General features: G+C 45.4%; 1 protein-coding gene across 4 annotated transcripts in view; it reads right to left on the minus strand.

The window, feature by feature from the left end:
• LOC126354725 (calcium-transporting ATPase type 2C member 1) overlaps positions 1 to 22,550 on the minus strand; it is an 86,295-nt gene that overhangs the window by 27,538 nt on the left and 36,207 nt on the right. For all 4 annotated transcript variants that reach the window (XM_050004581.1, XM_050004579.1, XM_050004580.1 and 1 more), the window contains exons 10-11: positions 20,867 to 20,962; positions 2,241 to 2,330 (exon numbers count right to left, since the gene is read on the minus strand). In XM_050004581.1, coding sequence (XP_049860538.1) covers positions 2,241 to 2,330; positions 20,867 to 20,962 — 186 coding nt within the window. The remainder of the gene's footprint in view (positions 1 to 2,240; positions 2,331 to 20,866; positions 20,963 to 22,550) is intronic.

Below are 22,550 nucleotides of genomic sequence, written 5' to 3' on the forward strand. Positions count from 1 at the left end.
CTCTTTGGCCTATTCTGTTGTCATCCATGAATTTGTTGAGGCTGGTGGACCACAGGAAATGACCTGTGGGACAGTAGAGTTCACTATCAAAAGTGATTTTTGCTTCTCAGACCTGTCAATGTTCATTACAAGCAAGGACATTACCACATCTTTGCTATGATTTCCAAACAAAATTTTTCATCTTTAAAAAATAAATCTGTGGTCAAGATTATAAACTTGTAGAAAGGGAAGTTTTGTCAGTACTGCACAAGTAACATGGTTTACAACTTGCCAGCAGGCTTTCTAGGTCATTTTTCCATGCCAAACAATGTCATCAGCACTTGTGCTTTCTCCACAAATCATCTTAAAAATGATTCAGTCTTTTTCTTATAGTTTGCAAGCAACTTGTTTACTAGAGGTAGCTTTCAATGCTAGAAGATTAACAACGAATGGCTCCTGCCTTTTCCTTAATAATATAGCCTCTCACAGGGATATTTTGTCCTTTACATTGACTAAGCATGCTTCAAGAAGTGAGAACTCTCCTTGCAGATGAGAGTCCACTTCATCCCTCCATGTGATATGTTTCCAGCAATCCATAGTTTCTGCTTCAGGATTATTGAAGTGAGGATAGTGGAAACTCTAAAGATTTCGCTACGCTAATTTTGTTTCACCCCAGTTTCCAAGACCCCAATATTCTTCTCATTTTTATAAATGGTCTATGAACTGCAGTACATTATACATTGTTGAGTAAGCAGAAGACTGTCATGCAGAACTGAAAGATGATAAGAACGGAAGAAATTGACAAAACAATTCCAGTTACCGAGTATTGACAGCCGCTAACTTCAAACTATAGTGTGTATGTAGAGAGTCTGTTATCTGACGTACACAATTTCTTTGATTTATTGATGTTTAATCAAGAGAATGACAACTATTTTGCTTTATCAAGAAATTTGATTTATTGCTGAGGTTCGAATTAACAAGAGTCTACCAAATTTTGCTTAATTTCAGTTACATGATAAATCAGACGAATGTAATGACTGTAAGTTCGACTAAATACTTAGTGATTACAATTACAGATAACTTATGTTGGAGCGATAACACAGATGAAGTTGTGGATAAAGCAAACCAAAGACTACAACACAACAACAGGTCTATTAAGGAGTGTGCTTACACTACATTTGTACGTCCTCTTCTGGAGTGCTGTTGTGTGGTGTGAGATCTGCATCAGCAAGGATCGACAGAGAACATTGAAAAAGTTCAAAGAAAGGCAGCTCATTTCACACTATTGCGAAATAGAGGAGAGAGCACCACAGAAATAGTACATGAATCTGGGTTGCAATAATTAAACCAAAGGCATTTTTTGTTGCAGTAGAATGTTCTCATCAAACTTCGATTGCCAGCTTTCTGCTCAGAGTGTAAAAATATTTTGTTCAAGAGTGATCATTATAATAAAATACGCAACACAGAAAACATAAATGAAACACTACGAAAGAGGCGACTGCTATTTTTTGGACACTAATATGGAATGAACAGCAAGAGGTTCACCATACAGATTTTTAAATATCTTTGGGACAAGAAGTCAACAATAACCTGGATTCAAGAAGTTAGGAAAGATTTGGAAAGAAACAACATAAGTGAAAAAGATGCAATGGAAAGAGAGATTTTCAAGAGGAAAGTGTTAAAAATGGAAGAACTGCAAGGCAAGAGGAAGAAGAAAGCACCGTCAAAATGATCCGAGGAGAGAAAAAGGATACATAGCGAAACTATGAAAGAATACTGGAGGAAAAAGAAACAACAACAAAGCAGAAAGCATTGAAATTGGTGTGTGGTCCTTAGATGACCCCACACGAAGAAAGAAAGAAAGAAAGAAAGAAAGAAAGAAAGAAAGAAAGAAAGAAAGAAGAAGAAGAAGAAAATACGATAAATCAGAGCTTGCACAGAAAGATTTAAGTTTTAATTTTTCCCACACACAGAGAATGGAATGGTAGAGAAGTATCTCTTAGGTGGTTTGATGAACTCTCTGCAGGCACCTAACAGAGGATTGCAGAGTAATCGTGTAGATGTCAACACAGATGTAGATATATGAATGTCATATCAGAATGCTACAATTGCAGTTTTTTATTACAAATACTTCAGGTATAAAATGAAGAAAGAATACCACCAGTCCCTTCTATGAATCCTTTTCCTGGCAAAGATATAACTACACTCATTTGTAACTAAAAATGAAGAAAAAATAATTAAATAGAGTAAATGTACTTCACCTTCATGCCAGCTGCTAGCAGGGCACCTTCTGTTGGCTGACCCAGAAGTGTGTCAGAATGTATCACAGCATTGTTACATACGCAGCCAACCTGAAAACAGAAATTTTTAACTAATGAAATATTACTGTGCATATACAATGAACTAACCAAGTACTTTAGAAATGAAGGGGATAAAGGAAATTAGCCAAAAATATATATCTGATATTTTTCAATATCCCAGTCATCATAATCCTACAAATTAAATATCATTTTGTTACTTACATCAAACAATACAACAAGATTCTTAAAATACTGGACAAGAGTTGACTTGCTAATACTAAACCATGTTTCATCGAAGAATATCTACTCAGAAACCTATGACAGTTTCCCCTCTAAGGTGAAAATTTTAAAAATGAGCACAAATTATTATTAACTAAAGATCATTTTTTTTAGATGAAATGTTGTGCTCTCCAAATTTTTAGCAACAATAATGAATGCTAGAACATGAACTAAAGGGGATAAACATGGTTAAGCTTCATGAAGTTCTTGGAATACTGTAAGTGTTGTACGAGAATGAATGGTAAACCCAACAATTCAGTTAACAAAGTCACCTAAAATGAGACTCATATGTGATTTAGCAGCTTATTCTCTGACCATAAAAGGTGAGCAAATTACAAGCATTCCCAAGATGTGAGAGCAGAGTGAAAAAGAACTCATTCAGCGATACCTTCTAGGTATTTCAGTATAAGGCCACAACCTTCTCCAGCAACTCATTATAAAGCTATTGCATTTTGTTTCTCCCACCAATTGGCTTTGCATCTGTACTGCACTGAAAACAGGGCACAACAGTTTAAATGTAGAGGGTATGCGCAATGTGTTTTGTTTCCACTTGTTCACAGTTGTTAACAACAGTAGTACTCATTTTACTTTTAGCCTTCAAGTTTGCATTCAGTACTGCTCACTTTCATCTTGCATTTGTTTTTTCACTAATGTGAACCGTACATTAGCAGAGGTACAGAACTGTATGGATAAATTTAGTGATGAAGAATTGGCTGATATGCACCTGGTGTATTGGTTTGCTGAATGCAATTGAAGTGCAGAACAATGACTATCTTTTTATTCATACAGTGAAGGCAGTTAATCATAGTACACTGTTTCGTCTGAGGTTTGTGGCATTACTCTGTGTTGTGTGCTGTACAACTGTTGGTTAGTTTAATGATTAAAGGGACTTATTTATGAGGTCGTCAGTCCCCCCCCCCCCCCCAACTAGAATAGTACAGTCAACCAAACTGCACACTAAAGAAGGGCCTAGTGTGTGAAATCCAAGGAAAGAAAACCCCAAGGTCTACCGAATGTCAACAAAGCCTAGAGAAAGGGACAAGGAAGAAGAAAAGGGAGAAGTAAGAGGACCCCCCCCCCCCCCCAAATGTAAAAAGTGTGATAGAGGACAGATCCCCCGAACCCAACAATACCCATAAAAATTAGCGACACAGACAGGGTGAGAGGAGCACAGGAAAACAAAGGAAGAACACAAAGTCAAACTGAACACACAAGAAGGGGGAAGCGATTCTGAAAGATTAAGGGTCTGCAGCAGGTCGACTAGGTTAGGACAGTCCTGCAAAATGTCAGCCACTGTCAAGTGGGCTCCACAATGACAGTGGGGGAGATCCTTGTGTGGAGGAGATGACCATGAGTCAGCCAAGTATAGCTGATGCGCAGCCGGCAAAGAACGATGGAGTCCCTGGAAGAGGCCCGCATGGTCTCCTTTATTGCTATAGTGTGTTCAGCAAAGTCAGAGTATGCCATTCCGTGCACCAAATCATTAGAACTTTAAGGTGTAATACCATTCTAAGGTCCCATTCCGAAATACCAATCTCAAGAGATGGCTTGTTGGAAGCCAATTTTTCAACAAGTTAATTCTCCAGGATGCCAATGTGACACAGGGTCCAGACAAAGTCCACCGAGTGTCCACACTGTTTGAGGGAAAAATGGGAATACTGCATAGTCAGGACCAACGGACAGAGAGGAACACTGGTCAAGATCTTGTAAACTGCTCCAAGAGCAGCTGCAGATGACAAAGGACTCACTGGTGCAGGAACGGATATGCTCAAGAGCACGAAAGATGGCTACCAACACCACAGTGAAAACATTGTGACCATCAGGCAAGGAGCAGAGTTAATTACATACTGCATGAACTTAATCAAAGCCAACATCACCAGCAACCATCAGTACAGATTACTTATGAACCCCGAAACATGCCAAGAATGGAGAACTGGTGGCAGAAGGACTCAGGATGATCAGTCTTTTGGACCTTGTGATGAGTCAAGACAGAGCTGCTGATGGGGGATGCACCGTGGAGGTGTACACAACATTGTCCAATGAAGAGGTGGTAAAAAGTGAAAGCTGGAGTTCAGAAAAAGGGTTCAGATGCGGATGGTGATTGTAGCCCCAAACCTGGGCTGCCATTGCAGGAGGTACATGTCCGTATCTGGAAAGATGAGATGGTAGTTCAGGTGTTCCGGGAAACAGTGGATGCATAATGCCAGAATCATCAAATGATGTTGGCACAGAACTGCAAAAGTGGAACCCCTACCTCCACTAGGAAGCTAATCACGGCCATTGTCTGAAAAGCACCAGTTGCCAATTGTATCCCACAATGGTGCATCTGGACCAGAATCTGTAATATCAAAGGTGATGCCGAGCCATACAAAAGACTCCCATAATATCTAAATGCGATTGAATCAATGTTGTGTAGAGCCGTATCAGAGTAGAGCAGTACACACCCCAATTGATGCTGCTGAGGCATCGAAAAGTACTGAAGTGTGACCACCATATCCACTTTAGTCGAAAATGGGGAAGCCACATCAACAGGGCATCATCAAAACCAAGTCCCAAAAAAACAGAGTCCACCACACTGGGGGGACTGGCCATCAAGTTACAGATCCAGATGGGGACAGACTGTATACCGATGACAGAAATGCATAATATAAGTCTTAGCAGTTGCAATATGGAAGCCAGGGGAGAGAGCCCAAGAATGCACTCAGTATATTGTTCTCTGCAGTCTGCACTCAGCAACACCCATCGCAGACAAACAAAAATAAATGAAAAATCATCAGCATACAAAGAGGCCCCACAGCTACCAGCAGACCACAGAGACGTAAAAAGAGAGGGACACACTAAACAGAATCCTGCTGAACCCCATTCTCCTGCAGATGATATGTGCCAACATGTACCTGAAATGAGTGAGATGAAAGAAAGTTCCAGATAAAAATCAGGAGGTGGTCACAGAGGCCCCACTCATGTAAGATAGCAAGGTGCCACCTAGTACCATAAGCTTTACATAGATCGAAGAAGATTGTAACAAGGTGTCAATGTCAGGCAGAAGCCTTTTGGACAGCAGACATCAGGTGGATTAAATCACTTGCAATACAGTGCCACTGGCGAAAACCACCCTGAGTGGAACCCAAAGGTCCCAGGATTCAAGGACCCAACACAGCCTTCAACTCATCATATGTTCCAGTACCTTGCAAAGGACATTGGTTAAACAGATCGGACAACAGTTCTCCATCTGAAGAGGTCGTTAACCAAATTTCACAACTAGAATAACGACACTTTTTCACCAATGGGAAGGAAATTCCCCTTGGTCTAGAGATAGTTAAAAAGGGCAGGTATATGGCACTGGCTAGCCATCAGTAAGTGTTGAAACGCTCGGTGTGGTCCAGGAGCCATGTCATAGCGGACTGCGAAAGTGCTGGCGAATTCCTACTCGCTAAATGAGGTGTTATAAAACTCCATGCATAGGGGAATTGAAGATAAAGGAAGTCATTCCAGACTGTGTTTGAGAAACTGAATGTGGGTGGATAGTGGATCAATGTTGAGGCCTGGGCGAAATGCCAAACAAAATGCTCAGTGATAGAGCCCCGACTGGTGAGGATAATACCATTCACAGAAATTCCTGGGACGCCTGTAGGACGACGGAGGCTAAAAATGTGCCTGGTCTCTGCCTAAATCTGCGAAGAGAGTGTCTGCGGCCCTATGACAGTGACATATAATTCCCAATAAATCTGTTTCTAGTTTTTTAAGATAATGGGCCCAAGAATGAAGCTGTCTAAAAGCAAGGAGGTGCTCAAGAGATGGATGCCGTTTGTAGTGTTGGAGGGCACAACAGCGGTCTTTAGCAATTGGCAACTTTGGGGAGGTCCAGCAAGTGACAGACATACATCGACGAGAATCTGAGGAAGAAGGAATGTCCAAAGCAGCTCCAGAAAGGATGGCCTCATTCAAACTCCTTAAGGACACTCAGTGCCGTTATGCAGTGAAACAGCTGGGATGGCAGCCAAAGAAAAGGCATCCCAATCCGCGTTAGTAAATGGCAAACAAGGAGGGCCTCTAGGAAAGTGCTGGTGAAGACCAGATAAGGCGATCAGAAAACAATCGCTGTGACACAAATTGTCATGAGCTCCCCACTGAATGGAAGGGAAGAATCCAGAGCTACAGATGGAGAGATCAATGGCCAAGAAAGTGCTGTCTGCAACACTAAAGTGTGTGTGGACACCACTGTTGAGGAGTAAAAGATCGAGCCCTGCCATCAGGTTTTCAACAATCCTGCCCTGGTCAGTGGTCACAGTATCACCCCACAGAGGTTTATGGGCATTAAAATCCCCAAGGAGAAGGGTGGAGGGAGGGACTGGCAGAAGTAGTTTTAGTCAGATGGGAACCATATTGCATTCTAATAAGTGATTCAATTCCATCAAACTTATCTTAGATATTTTCTACAGTTTCCCGTCTGTCATGGAATAAACCTAGTAACAGGGACAGGGTTATACGCAAGCCTGCAGGTCTGGCCTCCCTCCAGCTAAGGTAAGGGCTGCCTGGCACGGCAGTCACTGCTAGGAGTTCTGATGCCCCAAAAAGATAAGCAACCACTCCGAGGCAAACACTTGGCAATGGCAGTCCGGGTATCAGAAGTGTGATTCCTGTGTTGTCAGGGGGCTCAGCCAGATGGGTAGATGGGTACATAACAGCCCCACCACATGGACTGGCTACAAGTGCTGGTGATGTAGTGCAGAGGTGAGGGGTGGAAGTCTGTGCTAGGGAGGGAAGGGTGGAAGGAGAGTGAGGATAGGGGGAGAGGAAGCTGTCACCAGAGACGCTACGGAGGGAGTTCTTCCCCCAATGGCTCACACTCGGAAACAGAATTTAGTAAAAAAGGTTAAACCTCACAGGGGACCAGGAAATGCCACAAAAAAAGGGGAATGGAAACATGAGACTCAAAACCAAAAAGGAATAGCAGAATCAAGGGAATGGCTAGGTCATCAAAAAGGGAAATACCAAGGGAGAAAGAGGGAGGGTGCGTTCAAGGGGAGGAGCTAGGGCGGGAAGGAGTGGATATTGGGAAGGGAATGCAGCCTGGGAGAGAAGAATGGCTGCAATAGCTTGGGGCCCCTTGTATAAAACACACACACACACACACACACACACACACAAAGATCTATGGGGCCAGATGGAGGAATATTATTCACAGCTGTGAAGGTATTAATACAGAAACAAGAGTAATTGTGTTAACAAACTGAATAAATCATAAGGACATTATTATTATTATTATTATTATTATTATTATTATTGTGTAATGAGCTGCCAGAGGCTGTGGGTCCCTTAGACTCAAACAGTCAGAAAGCATCCATTAACAACCTCTATAAGTGTTGGTGGAACTTTGGTTCACCCTGTATAGAAACAGTTTGTTTTATCTTTCACACCACATTGCTGAATGTAGGCTAGACTAAGAAAAACATTGTGGTAATACTGAAAATATGGGAGGCATACAGAAGGACATGTATTCAAAAACTTAGGTGGAATACTTCACGCAGAATTTTGAAGGAGACCACCACACAAAGAGCCTGCCCTTAATCTTAAAACATCATTTTGAATCAAAAGATCAAACAAACAAGTAACTGCATTTGTGGACTTCAGGTCAGCAGAGACATCCAAACATTGGCAAACCCACTAGAATAATTTTAAGCTGATAAAAAGACAAGAGAATTGATCAGATATGTTGTTTTATTGAACAAGCACATACTCTTATAGGTTTATCCGTTTCAAAGCAGGAATTGTTGAAGGTACATATCAGAATGAAATTTATGTTGTTTAGGAAACATTTTGTCAAAATATGCAAGTCCAGTTTCCCCATCTCTCGTACAGTCTTAGTCCCACCAAAAGTAAGAATTAACAGCAAATTTCAACAATGAGGTTGATGAGCCTATGAGTCAATTTGTCTTTACAACAAAGAGGACGTAACACTGATTAAAAACTTTTAAAATTAGGAACTATTCTGTAAATATTACTACTTATGAAGATGATCTGTTTTCAGAAACTAGAACAATTTCTTGTTGGTTACTTCATCACAATGTAAGTTAGCTGCAGTGTGGACAAGCATCAAGCTAAAATGCAAAGACCCATTGTCTGTTCCAAGTTGTTCTCAAGACCTTTCCTCGCTACTAACAAACTTACGTCTGACAATGTTTTGTCTACGTGAAGAAAAAAAATCAATTTGTGCTGTGGCTTGGATTCCAAATTGAGCTTTGGTGTTGCACCATATATCTAGATGACTCTTGGCTTAGAGAACAATCAGTAAAGCCCGGATTCTTTAAGGAATTGTGCTCTCATGTATAAAACAGCTTCAACTTACTTTACAAATGAGTTGATGTGGTAAATATTTCACATTAAGAGTAGAAAGCAGGAAAAGTTTAGAAAAGATTTTAAATTATGTTTAAAGTTTGTTGCAAGGCACTAGTGCTCTCAGTCTCAGACACTAGATGATTTACCTTCAGTCGTAACATGTCCGATTTCGGACAGAGTGCGTCCATAAAGTTCACAGGTCCACTTACAGGGACCATCTGGGTTGGCCCCCTGGCATGCTCTCACAGGCCATCAAAGGAACAGCATTATCTAAGTGATTGCAAAAGGGTGCTCAGCCTATTCTTTATGCTGTATTACTGTTGTCCGGTCAATGTGTTCAGTGCTATACACGACCTGTACCTTATGTGTTGCTCAACAAAATACTATGTTCCATGATTGTGCTTGTTCTTGCTATAACGAAATGGCGACCAGTGAGGGTTACATTTTCCCCGCATGTTAGTGCCAGAGCCAAGTCATCCAACCAACATATCAATGGAAGAAATACTGAACAACTCATTGCCAAGCAGCAAGCTTTCACAGAACATCATCAAGCTATTGCTACTGCTCTTGATCAAGTGACACCTGCATGTTCACAGCAGGTTACTCTCCAGTCAGTGCAACCATCACCATTTCCGGCATATAATGAATCGGTTGAAAATTGGGACTCCTGCGAGACATAGTTACATCAACACATCCAGGTTTTCCACGTGGGCGATGCAAACTTGTGTATGGCTTTCTTTCTTTCCCGGATTTTGCCTGGCATGTATCAGTTGTTATGGCAACATGTGTCTTTACAAGAACTGGCCGGCTTATCATCTGACGAAATGTGCAAGCTTCTCTCAATCTATTACTGTGAGAGAACACATGGCACTGTGATGCATGTACAATTTTACCACAGTCAGAAATGCCCAAACCAATTTTACCACAGTCAGAAATGCCCAAACCAATCTTACAAAGCCTGGACTGCAGAATTAAACGAGGTGAGCCATCATTGAAAATTTGTCACTAGTACCCATCACGAATCCTAACCTGATCACATGGAGCATGATATTAGTCATCTGGTTCCAGATAGGGAAGTCCACGAAAAGGCATTTCAATGTGAGAATCTGGAACCTATGGATGTGCTCAACATAGCACAGTCCTTTGAAGTGTGATGGGGCGTAGGTGATCAGATTGCTGTGTGGGTGGAGGTTTCAGAAGTTGCTCAGTCAGTCCCCATTAGGCACACTGCAAGTATTCAGGAGACAGGGAAGCTTTTGCAGCAGTACAACCTTTGACTAAGTGTCACATTTGTTATGGCTACAGCAGCAACAGGCTGTGTTACAGCAGCGGCCATGTGGCCCTCTTCTGTCTTGCCTGTACAGCTTCGTCCAACACAAGCACACTGCATGCCCTAAGCGTTGGGTGGTTTGCAACAAGTTTCAAAAGAAAGGTCACAAAGCATCGGTCCGTAGCTCCTCTTGAAATGTGACAGATACAATAGTATCGAAGGACATAAACTGTATCTCTATAATGACTGTTTCCCCAACAAATTTTTTATTGACTTGCGCGTTTTTTATAAACTGCTAAAAATGCAAATGGACACAGGTGGTGTAGTGACTTTACTAAATGCACAAATATACATAGACTTGTACTCTCCTGAACAGCCAGCAGATTCTGTTTCTAGGTCAGTTTTCCACTCCTGTCTCTTACAACTGTATTGTTTGCCCTCTCATCATGTATCAGCAAATGGAGTCCCTCTGTACTGAGATTTGCCTCTGTTTTCCCCTGGGCTATGTTGTGCTACCAGTTTTCAGGTCCATGTTACCATGAAAGTGTCATGTGCCTTTTTTTTTTTTTTTGGGAGAGGTGGGGGTGGGAGGGGGACAACACGTGCCTGTTGCATTGCACAACTCTGTGAAGGCCGAATTAGACCATTTGATATCACTCACTGTCGTTTAGCCTATTTCTTCCAGTGAATGAGATCCACAACTGGTCATCATTAAGAAACCGATGGGTAAGCTTCACCCCTGTGGCGATTCAGTGTCACAATCAATGCACAATCCATGATACATACCCTTTGTCCCACACTGATGAGTTGCCTACAAAATTGTTGTGTGGCACTACTTTTCCAAGATTTGTGTGTCAGAAACATACCTCCAGCTCCCCTTGGATGAGGCCACTAGGTGGCTTCTAGTTGTCAATACACCTTCGGCCTGTATCAATATCAACGCTTGCTTTTTGGTGTCTGTATCCCGCTAAAGACCACCTTAGCCATCTCCGATCACTGTACTCTGTTTTGAAGCCTGTGGGTCTCAAGTGTGAACTTGCCAATCTCAATTTTCTCACTTGTCAATTGAGTATCTGTGGTTTAAGCGTTCTCGCACACAGGTCAAGTTGTTGCACCACCATACTGATGCAATCGTGGCTTTGCTGCAGCCGACCTCCATTAAGGAACTGCGAGCATTTCTCAGTAAAGTTTCATACTGCTGTAAGTTTTTACTAGATGCATCCACTGTTGCTCAGCCACTGCATGCACTTTTGCATAAAAATGTGCCTTTTTCTGGACCCCAGCTTGTGACAGTGTTCACTTTCCTTTAATATAATCTTCAATCTGCCCCATGCCTGGCCACTTTTCACTTGGGCCAGCATTTTTTGTTGGCTACAGATACCTTTCAGCCCACTGTTGGCACGAAAATATGGAGCTGGGTCTGAATGGCCTATTGCTTACACTTCGAAGACTTTTAAGACTTGCTCAGCAGCAGTATTCTCAGACTGAATAGGAGGCATTGCTATAGTGTTCACCCTCAAGAAATTTTATGTCTTCTTGTACGATTTTAAGTTCCATTTAATCACGAATCACAAGCCACTGGTTGCTCTTTTCCACCCTTCGGCCTCCATGCTGGACAAGGCAAAGCATCGTTTGCAGTGGTGGGCTCTCCTCTTCTTCTCCTATCATCATCAGATACACTACCGGCTGACAAATGCAACAAGCCAATGCCTTATCTTGCGTTCCGGTCAGTCCAGACCCGGCAATTCAATCAGGACGAGTTGCTTTGCTTCTATTTAGATACTGAGAATCAGAACACAGTTGATGGTTTCACATCTTTAGTGCCACGATAGCATCGGCCATTGCTGTGGATCCTGTACTTAGTCGAGTCCTCCCTTTTGTGCAGCACAGATGGCAGGAAAAACCTTCAGGCTATGTTTCTAATCCTTTGCATAATTACTTCTCCTTCCAGCACTGTCATTCTGTGTTTGATGGAGTTCTTTTGTTAGCTACAGAGGATGCTGCTCCGTGGGTTGTGATTTCTGCTTCCGTAAGTCATAATGTACTTCAGCTTTTGCATGTCGGTCACAGAGGACCTCTCGCGCCAAAGCTTTGGCTCACTAGCATATGTATTGGCCGCCCATAGATGGAGTCATTACACAGTTTATCACCACTTGCCTCCCTGTGTTCAGAAATAGGTGGCCTTGCGGGCATCTCTTTTCACCTGGCCAACTCCGCAGCACCCTTGGGTGCACCTACAGGTTGATTTTCTGGGCCCTTCCTAAATAACTATTGGCTCATTGTACTGGTAGCCTATCCCAAACTTCCCCCACAAGGTGCTTTGTCCGTTCATGACCGCAGCTGCCACAATTTCGGCCCTGTCTACGATTTTAACTAAGGAACTTCCTTTACCATGGTTAGTGACAATGACAGCCCTAGCTGTTTCTCGAGAATTGACATCTTTTTGTCAGGATGGTAGTGTTCACCATCTCACAGTTCCCCCGTTTCATCCTCAATCTAGCTGTGAGGCCAAATGCCTAGTTTCAACGTTTAAAACTCAGATGCAGAAGTATGTATCTGGTATGTTCCCTGAAACTGCTTTTTGACAGTTTTTTTGAGCTTGTACCATTTCACTCCAGTGGGGGACAAGAGCCTGCCAGAGCTGCTACCTGGATTCCAACCATAGACCCTCCTTCAACTCATGTATCTGATGCCACGTCTGCTGGCATAGCCAGCTCCACGACAGTTCCAGCCGGTTGCACCTGTTTGGGATAATGGTTTCAGCTGTTGGCTGAACTGGGTTCCTGCATCATTGAGCATCACCAGGGCTGGCACCTGTGTGTTGTCTGCACACCCGATGGGTGGACGTCCCGTCACTTCGACCAGTCATGGCCGCACAAGGCAATGCGTCACAGACGGTTCGGTTTGCGTCACAGACGGTCCGGTTGGTTGGTTGGTTTGGGGGATTAAAGGGACCAGACTGCTATGGTCATCGGTCCCTTTTTCCAAAAAAAACTAAAACCACCCAGAGAGAAGAAAAACGAACAACAGGAAAGACGGCAGACAACACAGGACAAGAGATACTCAGACAAAGAACAGAAAAAACAAAGCAAAACCACACAGTGTGTGGCGGTGGTTGGCCGACCATAGGGATAAAAAAGGAAAAGCCAACCACCGAGAATACATTAAAAACTCAGTTTAAAATCGTAGGCCAAAGGCCAGAATCAACACAATACCATAAAATGAAACAGAAACACTCAGATTCAATGATAAAAAAACCCTGCCCGAATAAAACACAAAACCAAGTCCACCATGGCAGAGTCATCTGATAAAAGAGCAGAGAGCGTGTCAGGCATTGCAAAAGTCTGCCTGAGCATGGTTAAAAGGGCGCACTCCGACAGAATATGGACCACTGTCAAGGACGCCCCACAACGACAAAGAGGAGGATCCTCACGACACAGTAAATAACTGTGTGTCAGTTGGGTGTGGCCAATGCGGAGCCAACAAAGGACGACTGAGTCCCTGCGGTCGGCTCGCATGGATGACCGCCACACAGTCGTCGTCTCCTTGATACGGCGGAGTTTGTTTGGTACGGGCAGGTTGTGCCAATCAGTGTCCCATAAAACGAAAACTTTGCGGCGTAATAGTGCCCGCAAATCAGTCGCCGGGAGGCCAATCTCCAGAGTTGGTGCACTGGTGGCCTCTTTCGCCAGGCGGTCAACAGTTTCATTGCCGGGTATCCCAACATGGCCTGGGGTCCAAACAAAGAACAAACAAAGAACACGGACCTGCCGCTACGAGCGAGAGTATGCAGGGACTCCTGGATAGCCATCACCAGACGAGAACAAGGGAAACTGGTCGAGAGCTCGTAAACCACTCAGGATAACGAAGGACTCACCTGAGCAGGAGCGGATATACGCTAGGGCACGAAAGATGGCGACCAGCTCAGCAGTGTAAACACTGCAGCCAGCCGGCAACGAACGCACTGCAGCCAGCCGGCAACGAACGTTGTTCAGAATGGTCCCCTAGAGTTAGTGCATAACAGACACGACCAGCAACCATCGAACCGTCGGTGTAGACAACGCCAGAGCCCTGATACGTGGCCAGGATGGAATAAAAGCGGCGGCGGAAGGCCTCCGGAGGGACTGAGTCCTTCGGGCCCTCTGCCAAGTCGAGCCGAACGCAAGGGCGAGGCACACACCACGGGGGTGTACGCAGAGGGGCCCGGAAAGGAAGTGGAACAGGGAAACACCCAAGCCCGTAGAGAAGCTGTTTGACACATACGGTGATCGGACAACATGACTGGGGCCGACGTTCTGGCAGATGGACGACTGACTGCGGGAACAGGACACGATAATTTGGATGCCCGGGCAAGCTAAAAACTTGGGCAGCATAAGAAGCCCGTAATTGTTGGCATCGTAACCGCAGTGGAGGGACACCTGCCTCCGCAAGTATGCTGTCCCCAGGGCTGGTTCGGAAGGCACCAGTGGCAAGGCGTATCCCACTGTCGAGGATTGGGTCCAGCACCCGCAACGCAGATGGGGATGCTGAGCCATAAGTCAGACTCCTGTAGTCCGGACGGGACTGGATTAACTCCTGGTAAAGCCGTAGGAGAGTAGATCGTTCGGCGCCCCACCTGGTGTGGCTCAGGCATCGCAGAGCATTTAGATGCCGCCAACACGCCTGTTTAAGCTGCCGAATATGAGGCAGCCAAGTCAACCGGGCATCAAAAACCACCCCCAAAACCCTATGTGACTCCACCACTGTAAGAAGCTCGCCGTCGAGATAAAGCCGCGGCTCCAGGTGAACAGTGCGTCGCCGGCAGAAATGCATAACGCAGGTCTTGGCTGCCGAAAACTGAAAACCATGCGCTACAGCCCAAGACTGCACCTTGCGCCCTGTAGCTGACGTTCAGCAGCTGCAATGCCAATAGAGCTGTAGTAAAGGCAGAAATCGTCAGCATACAGGAAAGCAGAGACAGTATTTCCCTCGGCCACAGTGAGCCCGTTAATAGCTATTAAAAACAGACAGACACTGAGAACAGAACCCTGTGGCACACCGTTCTCCTGGACTTGGGAGAAACTATATGAGGCTGCGACGTGCACGCGGAAGGTACGATACGACAGAAAATTGCGAATATAGATCGGCAGAGGGCCACGAAGACCCCACCCATGAAGTGTAGAAAGGATGTGATGTCGTATCATACGCCTTCTGCATGTCGAAAAAGACAGCGACCAGATGCTGACGGCGGGCAAAGGCAGTACGGATGGCCGACTCCAGGCTCACCAGATTGTCGGCGGCCTTTACGGAACCCACCCCGAGACGGAGCCAGAAGGCCCTGAGACTCCAGTACCCAATTCAAGCTCCGGCTCACCATCCGTTCAAGCAACTTGGAAAGAACATTGGTGAGGCTAATGGGATGGTAGCTGTCCACCTCTAAAGGGTTCTTCCCCGGTTTCAGAATGAGGACAACAAGACTTTCCCGCCATTGCAACGGAAACTCACCCTCGACCCAAATGCAGTTGTAAAGGTCGAGGAGGCGTCGCTGGCAGTCCACTGAAAGGTGTTTCAGCATCTGAGAGTGGATGCTATCTGGCCCAGGAGCAGTATCACGACAAGCGACGAGGGCACTGCGAAATTCCCACTCACTGAATGGAACATTGTACAATTCAGGATGGTGAGTGCAAAAAGAAAGACTCCGACGTTCTATCCGCTCCTTAATGGAGCGGAAGCCCAAGAGGTAGTTGGCAGAAGCGGAATTCAGAGAAAAGTGCTCTGCCAAGCCGTTTGAAATGACGTCGGAGTCAGTACAAACTGCTCCATTCAGTGAGAGCGCATGGACACTGACAGGGGTCCGATAGCCATAGAGGCAGCGAATCTTGGCCCAGACCTGCGATGGAGTGACATGGAGGCCAATGGTGGACACATACCGCTCCCAGCACTCCTGCTTGCATTGGCGGATAATGCGGCGGGCTCGCGCACGCAGCCGTTTGAAGGCGATAAGGTGTTCGATTGAGGGATGTCGCTTGTGACTGGAGCACCCGCCGGCGAGCTTTAATCGCTTCAGCGATCTCAGGCGACCACCAAGGCACAGTCCACCGCCGAGGGGACCCATAAGAACGGGGAATGGCAGATTCGGCGGCAGTAACGATGCCGGTGGTGACCGATTGAACCACTGCATCAATGTCATCGTTAGAGAGAGGCTCAATAGCGGCAGTGGAGGAGAACAAGTCCCAGTCAGCCTTATTCAGAGCCCATCTGCTAGGGCGCCCAGAAGACTGACGCTGTGGCAGTGACAGAAAGATTGGAAAGTGGTCACTACCACACAGGTCGTCATGCACTCTCCATTGGACAGACAGTAGGAGGCTAGGGCTACAGATGGAAAGGTCAATGGTGGAGTACGTGCCATGCGCCACACTGAAGTGTGTGAAGGCACCATCATTTAAGATCGAGAGATCGAGCTGCGCCAATAAATGCTCAACGATGGCGCCTCGACCCGTTGCCACTGACCCACCCCACAGATGGTTATGGGCATTAAAGTCACCCAGTAACAAGAAAGGTGGCAGCAATTGAGCTATCAGAGCAGCCAGCACATGCTGCGCGACATCACCATCCGGTGGAAGGTAAAGACTGCAGATGGTAACAGCCTGTGGCGTCCACACCCGAACAGCGACAGCCTCTAAAGGTGTATGGAGAGGGACAGACTTGCTGTGAAGAGAGTTCAAGACATAGATGCAGACGCCACCAGACACCCTTTCATAAGCTGCCCGGTTCTTACAATAACCCCGATAGCCACGGATGGCGGGGATTCGCATTGCCGGAAACCAAGTTTCTTGCAGAGCAATGCAGAGGAAAGGGTGAAGGCTGGTAAGTTGGTGGAGCTCAGCTAGATGGTGGAAGAAACCGCTGCAGTTCCACTGGAGGATGGCTGAGAAAGGCGTGACGGGACTGGGAAGGCAGATTACGCCACTGGGTCACCTGCTGCCTCTGATGAAGCACCCGTGCAAATGCTATCCATTGTGTCTGAGGGACTGGCGATCATCCTCAGACGCAGAGCTTGTAGGTAGTGGTGGAGTAGGAGCCATCGCAGGTGCCTGGGTCTTACAGGGCTTCAGTGTCGTTTTGTCTCGCTGTTCCTTTGATTGCCGTTGCTGATAGGGCTTATTGGCGTCAGTCTCCAGAACCGAAAATGATCCCGAAGCCCGACGACCAGCAGCCTGTGGCTTCTTCAGCCACTGGTTGGTGTCTGCTGTGCCGCAGGTAGGAACCTGGGAAGGGGGTGACCCAAGGGATCCCTTCCGAGTGAGAGAAGCCGAAGAAGACTTACGCTTCTCCAGCTTAGAAGTGGGGACTGGTGTACCCAGTGGTTTAGTAGGTGCTGCTCCCGAGGTAGATGGTGTGGGAGCAACAGCAAGAGAAGGGGCCCCCATCGTTAAGGGAGCAGGTGAGGTCCTCTGATGCTGAGAGCTGACTGTCTGTGGTGCAGCTAAAGGAGTGGAGCAGGAGTGACAGTGGAGGCATAAGATGACATCATGCGCACAGGATGTAGCCGTTCAAATATCCGCTTAGCCTCAGTGTAAGTCAGTCGGTCCAGGGTCTTATATTTCATGATTTTGTGTTCTTTCTGTAAGATCCTGCAGTCTGGTGAGCAAGGTGAATGAGGCTCTGCACAGTTGACACAGATGGGAGGCAGAGCACATGGAGTATCGGAATGAGATGGGCGTCCGCAATCTCGACATGTGAGGCTGGAAGTACAGCGGGAAGACATATGGCCGAACTTCCAGCACTTAAAGCACCGCATCGGGGGAGGGATATAGGGCTTGACGTCACAACGATAGACCATCACCTTGACCTTCTCCGGTAATGTATCACTCTCGAAGGCCAAGATGAGAGCACCGGTAGCAATCTGATTGTCCCTCGGACCCCGATGAACGCGCCGGACAAAATGAACACCTCTATGCTGTAAGTTGGCGCGCAGCTCGTCATCAGACTGCAGAAGTAGGTCCCAATGGAAAATAACACCCTGGACCATATTTAAACTCTTATGTGGTGTGATGGTAACGTTAACATCCCCCAACTTGTCACAAGCAAGCAACCTGCCTGACTGGGCAGAGGATGCTGTTTTTATCAAAACTGACCCAGAGCGCTTTTTAGACAAGCCCTCCAGCTCCCCAAACTTGTCCTCCAAATGCTCTACAAAGAACTGAGGCTTCATGGATACAAAGGATTCCCCATCAGCTCTGGTACAGATGAGATACCTGGGCGAATACATGTCACTATCATTCATTGCCTTTTGTTCCTCCCATGGTGTGGCCAAGGATGGGAACAATTTGGGGTCATAAATGTTAGCTTTAAAATGAACCCTTGAACACTTAGAGACTGCTGGTGGCTAGCCACCAGCAAGAGATGATGTACCACACTTCATTGTGGGACATCCGCTCTGATGCCACCTTCTCTGACCAAGGGCCCACCCCATGGGCGCCACCTATCCACAGCAAGAGCCACCTGGCAGGATGGCCATTGCCGGGAGTTCTGATGCCCCAGGGAGATGGGCATCTACTCCTTGGCATACATGGGGAGTAAACGGCGCAGGCATCAGTAGAGTGATCCCTGTGTTGTCAGGGGGCTACAACCAACAGGGTACATGGCGGCCCCACCACAACGGACTGGCTACCATGCTGGATCTTAGGTGCAAAAATGTATAAGGTCGTCGTCGCAGCGAAAAGCAACACTCCACAGTGCAGTGTGGTAATCGCACCCAGGGACGTATCCTCGCCCAAGAGATGGAAAACAAGCGGGACAACATTACAACGACGAGAAAGCCGGCTAAAGGTCTCAATGCACGACAGATACAGTGCACCATGTAAGGTGCCCTTCCCCAATCGGCTCGCTCTGTGGAAAAATTTTGAAATATGGAGGTCAAACCAGAGAGGGGACCATCACATAAGGCCGAAAAGTTTGAGACTCCTTTTAGTCGCCTCTTACGACAGGCAGGAATACCGCGGGCCTATTCTTACCCCCCAAACCCGCAGGGGGGACAGACGGTCTGGTTTGTGCCGCAGGGAGGGTCACTGGCTAGCAGATCGCTGTCCGGGGTACCCGTCTCCTCCCCCACTCCTTGTTGGTGCAGCCCTCTCTGCACCTGATGCCAAAGCCACCACCATAGTGACCTCAGTTGCCGGGTCCTGTGGGGCCGTCATCTCCGACACCCCTGGTGATGCTTCTGATGCCGATCACTGACCTCAACGAGGAAGTCGCTATGGAGATGCCATCTCCAGCCCTGCCCTATGGCCGCTCACGACTAGAGGGATGGTTGGCCATCCCCCACCCCCCATCACCACTCGCTGGTGCTTACTCACCACATGCTGCAGCAGCAGTCTCCATCACTGGGCAAAGATATCGACATCAGTGCCATCATTGGCATTTTCCGTGACTCGTAATCTCAGAGCCTTGTGAGAGGAATGGTTTGTTCTTTCTCCTCTTCACGATGCCAGTGCACTTTCCGTGCCAGAGCTTATCTGCATCTACTGTTTTTCATGTATGTGTGTATGCATGTGGTTTCCCTGCCCGCAGAAGGGAGGAGTGAGGTACCATCACTCACGATGTGCCTGATTTCAGAGAGTGCACGTCCATACAGTTACCTTCCCTGTTTATAGAGGCCACCTGGTATGGTCTCCTATAGCACTCTGATTCCCTGCCAAAGAAACATTACCTAAGCAATCGCAAACATGTGCTCGGCCTATTCATTATGCTGTATTACTGCTGTCCAGTCAAACTGTTCAGTGTTACGCACAACCTCCATCTTATGTGTTGCTCTATAAAACACTATATTAAATTAAGTCATGTTTCTCCTTGTTACAGCACTGGATGAGTATAGTCTGGGTAATTTTCACTCCATTTTGATCTTTTAAGCATCTCACTGTTTACGACATAATATCTCCTGAACTATGAGCTGCACAATTACATAATTTGCAGTACAGAAGTAATAAATTAAAATGCAGCATTTTACTTCAAGAACAGTGAAAATGTAGAAAGTGACATACATTTTTCCTTCCATCATTTTGTACAGCAGCTCAGTGAGATACAGTGTCATAACGCTTCGAAACTATGTGTAAAGTTAGTTCAAGTCATTAAGAGCTCTCATGCTCAATTACTGGACTAATATAATGTTGGTATTTGCACACAATGAGTTATGTCACCTCAACTGTAATACTTGTCTTACTGTGTTAAAAAAGTTTAATGTTAGCTTATACTTCTTAATGAATAAATGAAGACAACATCTTAAATTTTTAGTTTGGTCAATATTTACAACACAAAATATTGAAAATTAAATTTTGTTGTCCCTGGAAGCCATTAGATAGGTACACTGGAGCTGGGACTACGAGCCATTTAGTAATACAGATATCTAGTACAATCATGTGGTCATCAAATGAGTAGGCTGATGAGAGCTTTGCTCTACTCTCCATCACAGCAGGCAATAACTGTGAAGGCATATTTGATGATAAAATCTGTTGCGCTGTCAGCACCCTCTTACACACAACTGCAAATGTTTCAGCAACTGCATTTTTCTAATAAATTTGTGACGGCTGAAATTCACAGTGCTAAGATCACAATAAAAATTACAAAGAGGTGATAGGCAAATGAATAAAAAAGGCAGTAAAAAAAGTGATTATCCTATGTGATACACTAAATTATACCAAATAAAAGTAAAGTTATTTCTTACCTCCAGCAATGTATATATGGATTCTCTGGCACGATCTACACTGTCACATTTGTGAATATGGATCTCTCCCTGATCATTGTAGCCAGCACCTGAGACCTGTTCAACAAATAAAATTTACAAGATGGAACAGTTTCTCTGGTTTATTTGAGACATTTGAAAAGAATTGGATTTCATTTCCCACACACTTAACACATTTAGTCATTTGTAATGAAATGAAGCTGCCAAAACCAGAAAAATACAACAAACTCTTTTGTTGTGCAGTGAAATTTGGATATAAAGAAAAAGACTCTGTCTGTCTGTCTGTGTGTGTGTGTGTGTGTGTGTGTGTGTGTGTGTTCTTTGGGCAGACTAATGTAGCAAAGTTAATATTACTGTGGAGATCAGGCCATTGTAATTTATATCAATTTCCTGTTTAACTATCTATAGAGCACACAACAAATTATGTTGGACAGTCCTGGTCTGTCACAGGCATATCCTATTCCAGGTATAGGTCACCTGTGAAAGCAATCATGTCATATACCAGCTGTGCTGCAATCACTGCACAGCATTCTAAGTGGGCATGACCACCAACCAGCTGTCCACCAGAATGAATGGCCATCACCAAACTGTGACTAAGAATGAAGTTGACCATCCAGTGGCACAACATGCCACCAACCACACAACATGCTCACATTCAATGTCTTCTCCACAGCCCGTGCAAGTTGTATTCTCCTTTGCAACACCAGCTTTTAATGATCTACATAAATGGAAGTTACCCTTGCAACACATCCTGCACTCCCATAAATCTGCCGGTCTCAATTCCTGCTAACCCTCTGTTCCCACAGCCTTTACACAACAGTTTCTCGTCCCTGAGTCCTGTCAGTCCTGTCATCCCCTCCCAATCCATGTCTCCGTATCATCATCATCATGTGCCACACCTCACTGTCCCCTCTAACCATGCATCACATGCCTAACCCGTGCACCTGCCGCATTCCCTCCCACATTCCTACCTTGCACATCTACTGTCTCCCTCCCAGCCACTGGCTGCACATTACTCAACCCCCCTCCTGCTTCCTCCAATTTCCTTTTCTCCCTCTACCTGTACAACCTAACAAACCCACCCCTAGTCCCAGTCAATCACAGTTGTGTGAAGCCAGCAAAATTTTCATTCTCTTTTGCGTCCGTCACTCAACGACTTAACACCTCTGCTATTCGGTGAATGAACCCCTTTTATTCCCAAACATTTACAACCTTCTACTCCTAAATACTTACAACAAGAAACTCTGTAGAATTTAGCAGACCTGCAACTTGCACCACTGCCTATATGAAGCAATTCACATCAACTGTCAGTTTACAACACAAAACATTATAACAACACAAAATGCAACCGCTACTTGTTTAGTGTAACGAAGATGGTACTGAGCACAGTACCAACGTTAGCTCTTCTTCCCATTTGATTCACATAAAGAACGTGGGAACAATGCCCTCTTAAATGCCGTTGTACATGCTTTAATCTTGTCTTCATAGTTGTTAGGCAAGTGATACTTTGAGGGGGTTGGGCATGGTCACATAAAACTGTGAGAAATTCAAATGCCAAACAGATACATTGGAAGAATCTGCAGAAAGGGCAGTCCACATATGAAGCAGGTACGCCTCAGAAGCTAGTATTGATAGAGGACATAGGGAAGATGGAAATAAGATGGTT

This window comes from Schistocerca gregaria, chromosome 3 (assembly GCF_023897955.1).
Source record: "Schistocerca gregaria isolate iqSchGreg1 chromosome 3, iqSchGreg1.2, whole genome shotgun sequence".
Taxonomy (NCBI): Eukaryota; Metazoa; Arthropoda; class Insecta; order Orthoptera; family Acrididae; genus Schistocerca; species Schistocerca gregaria.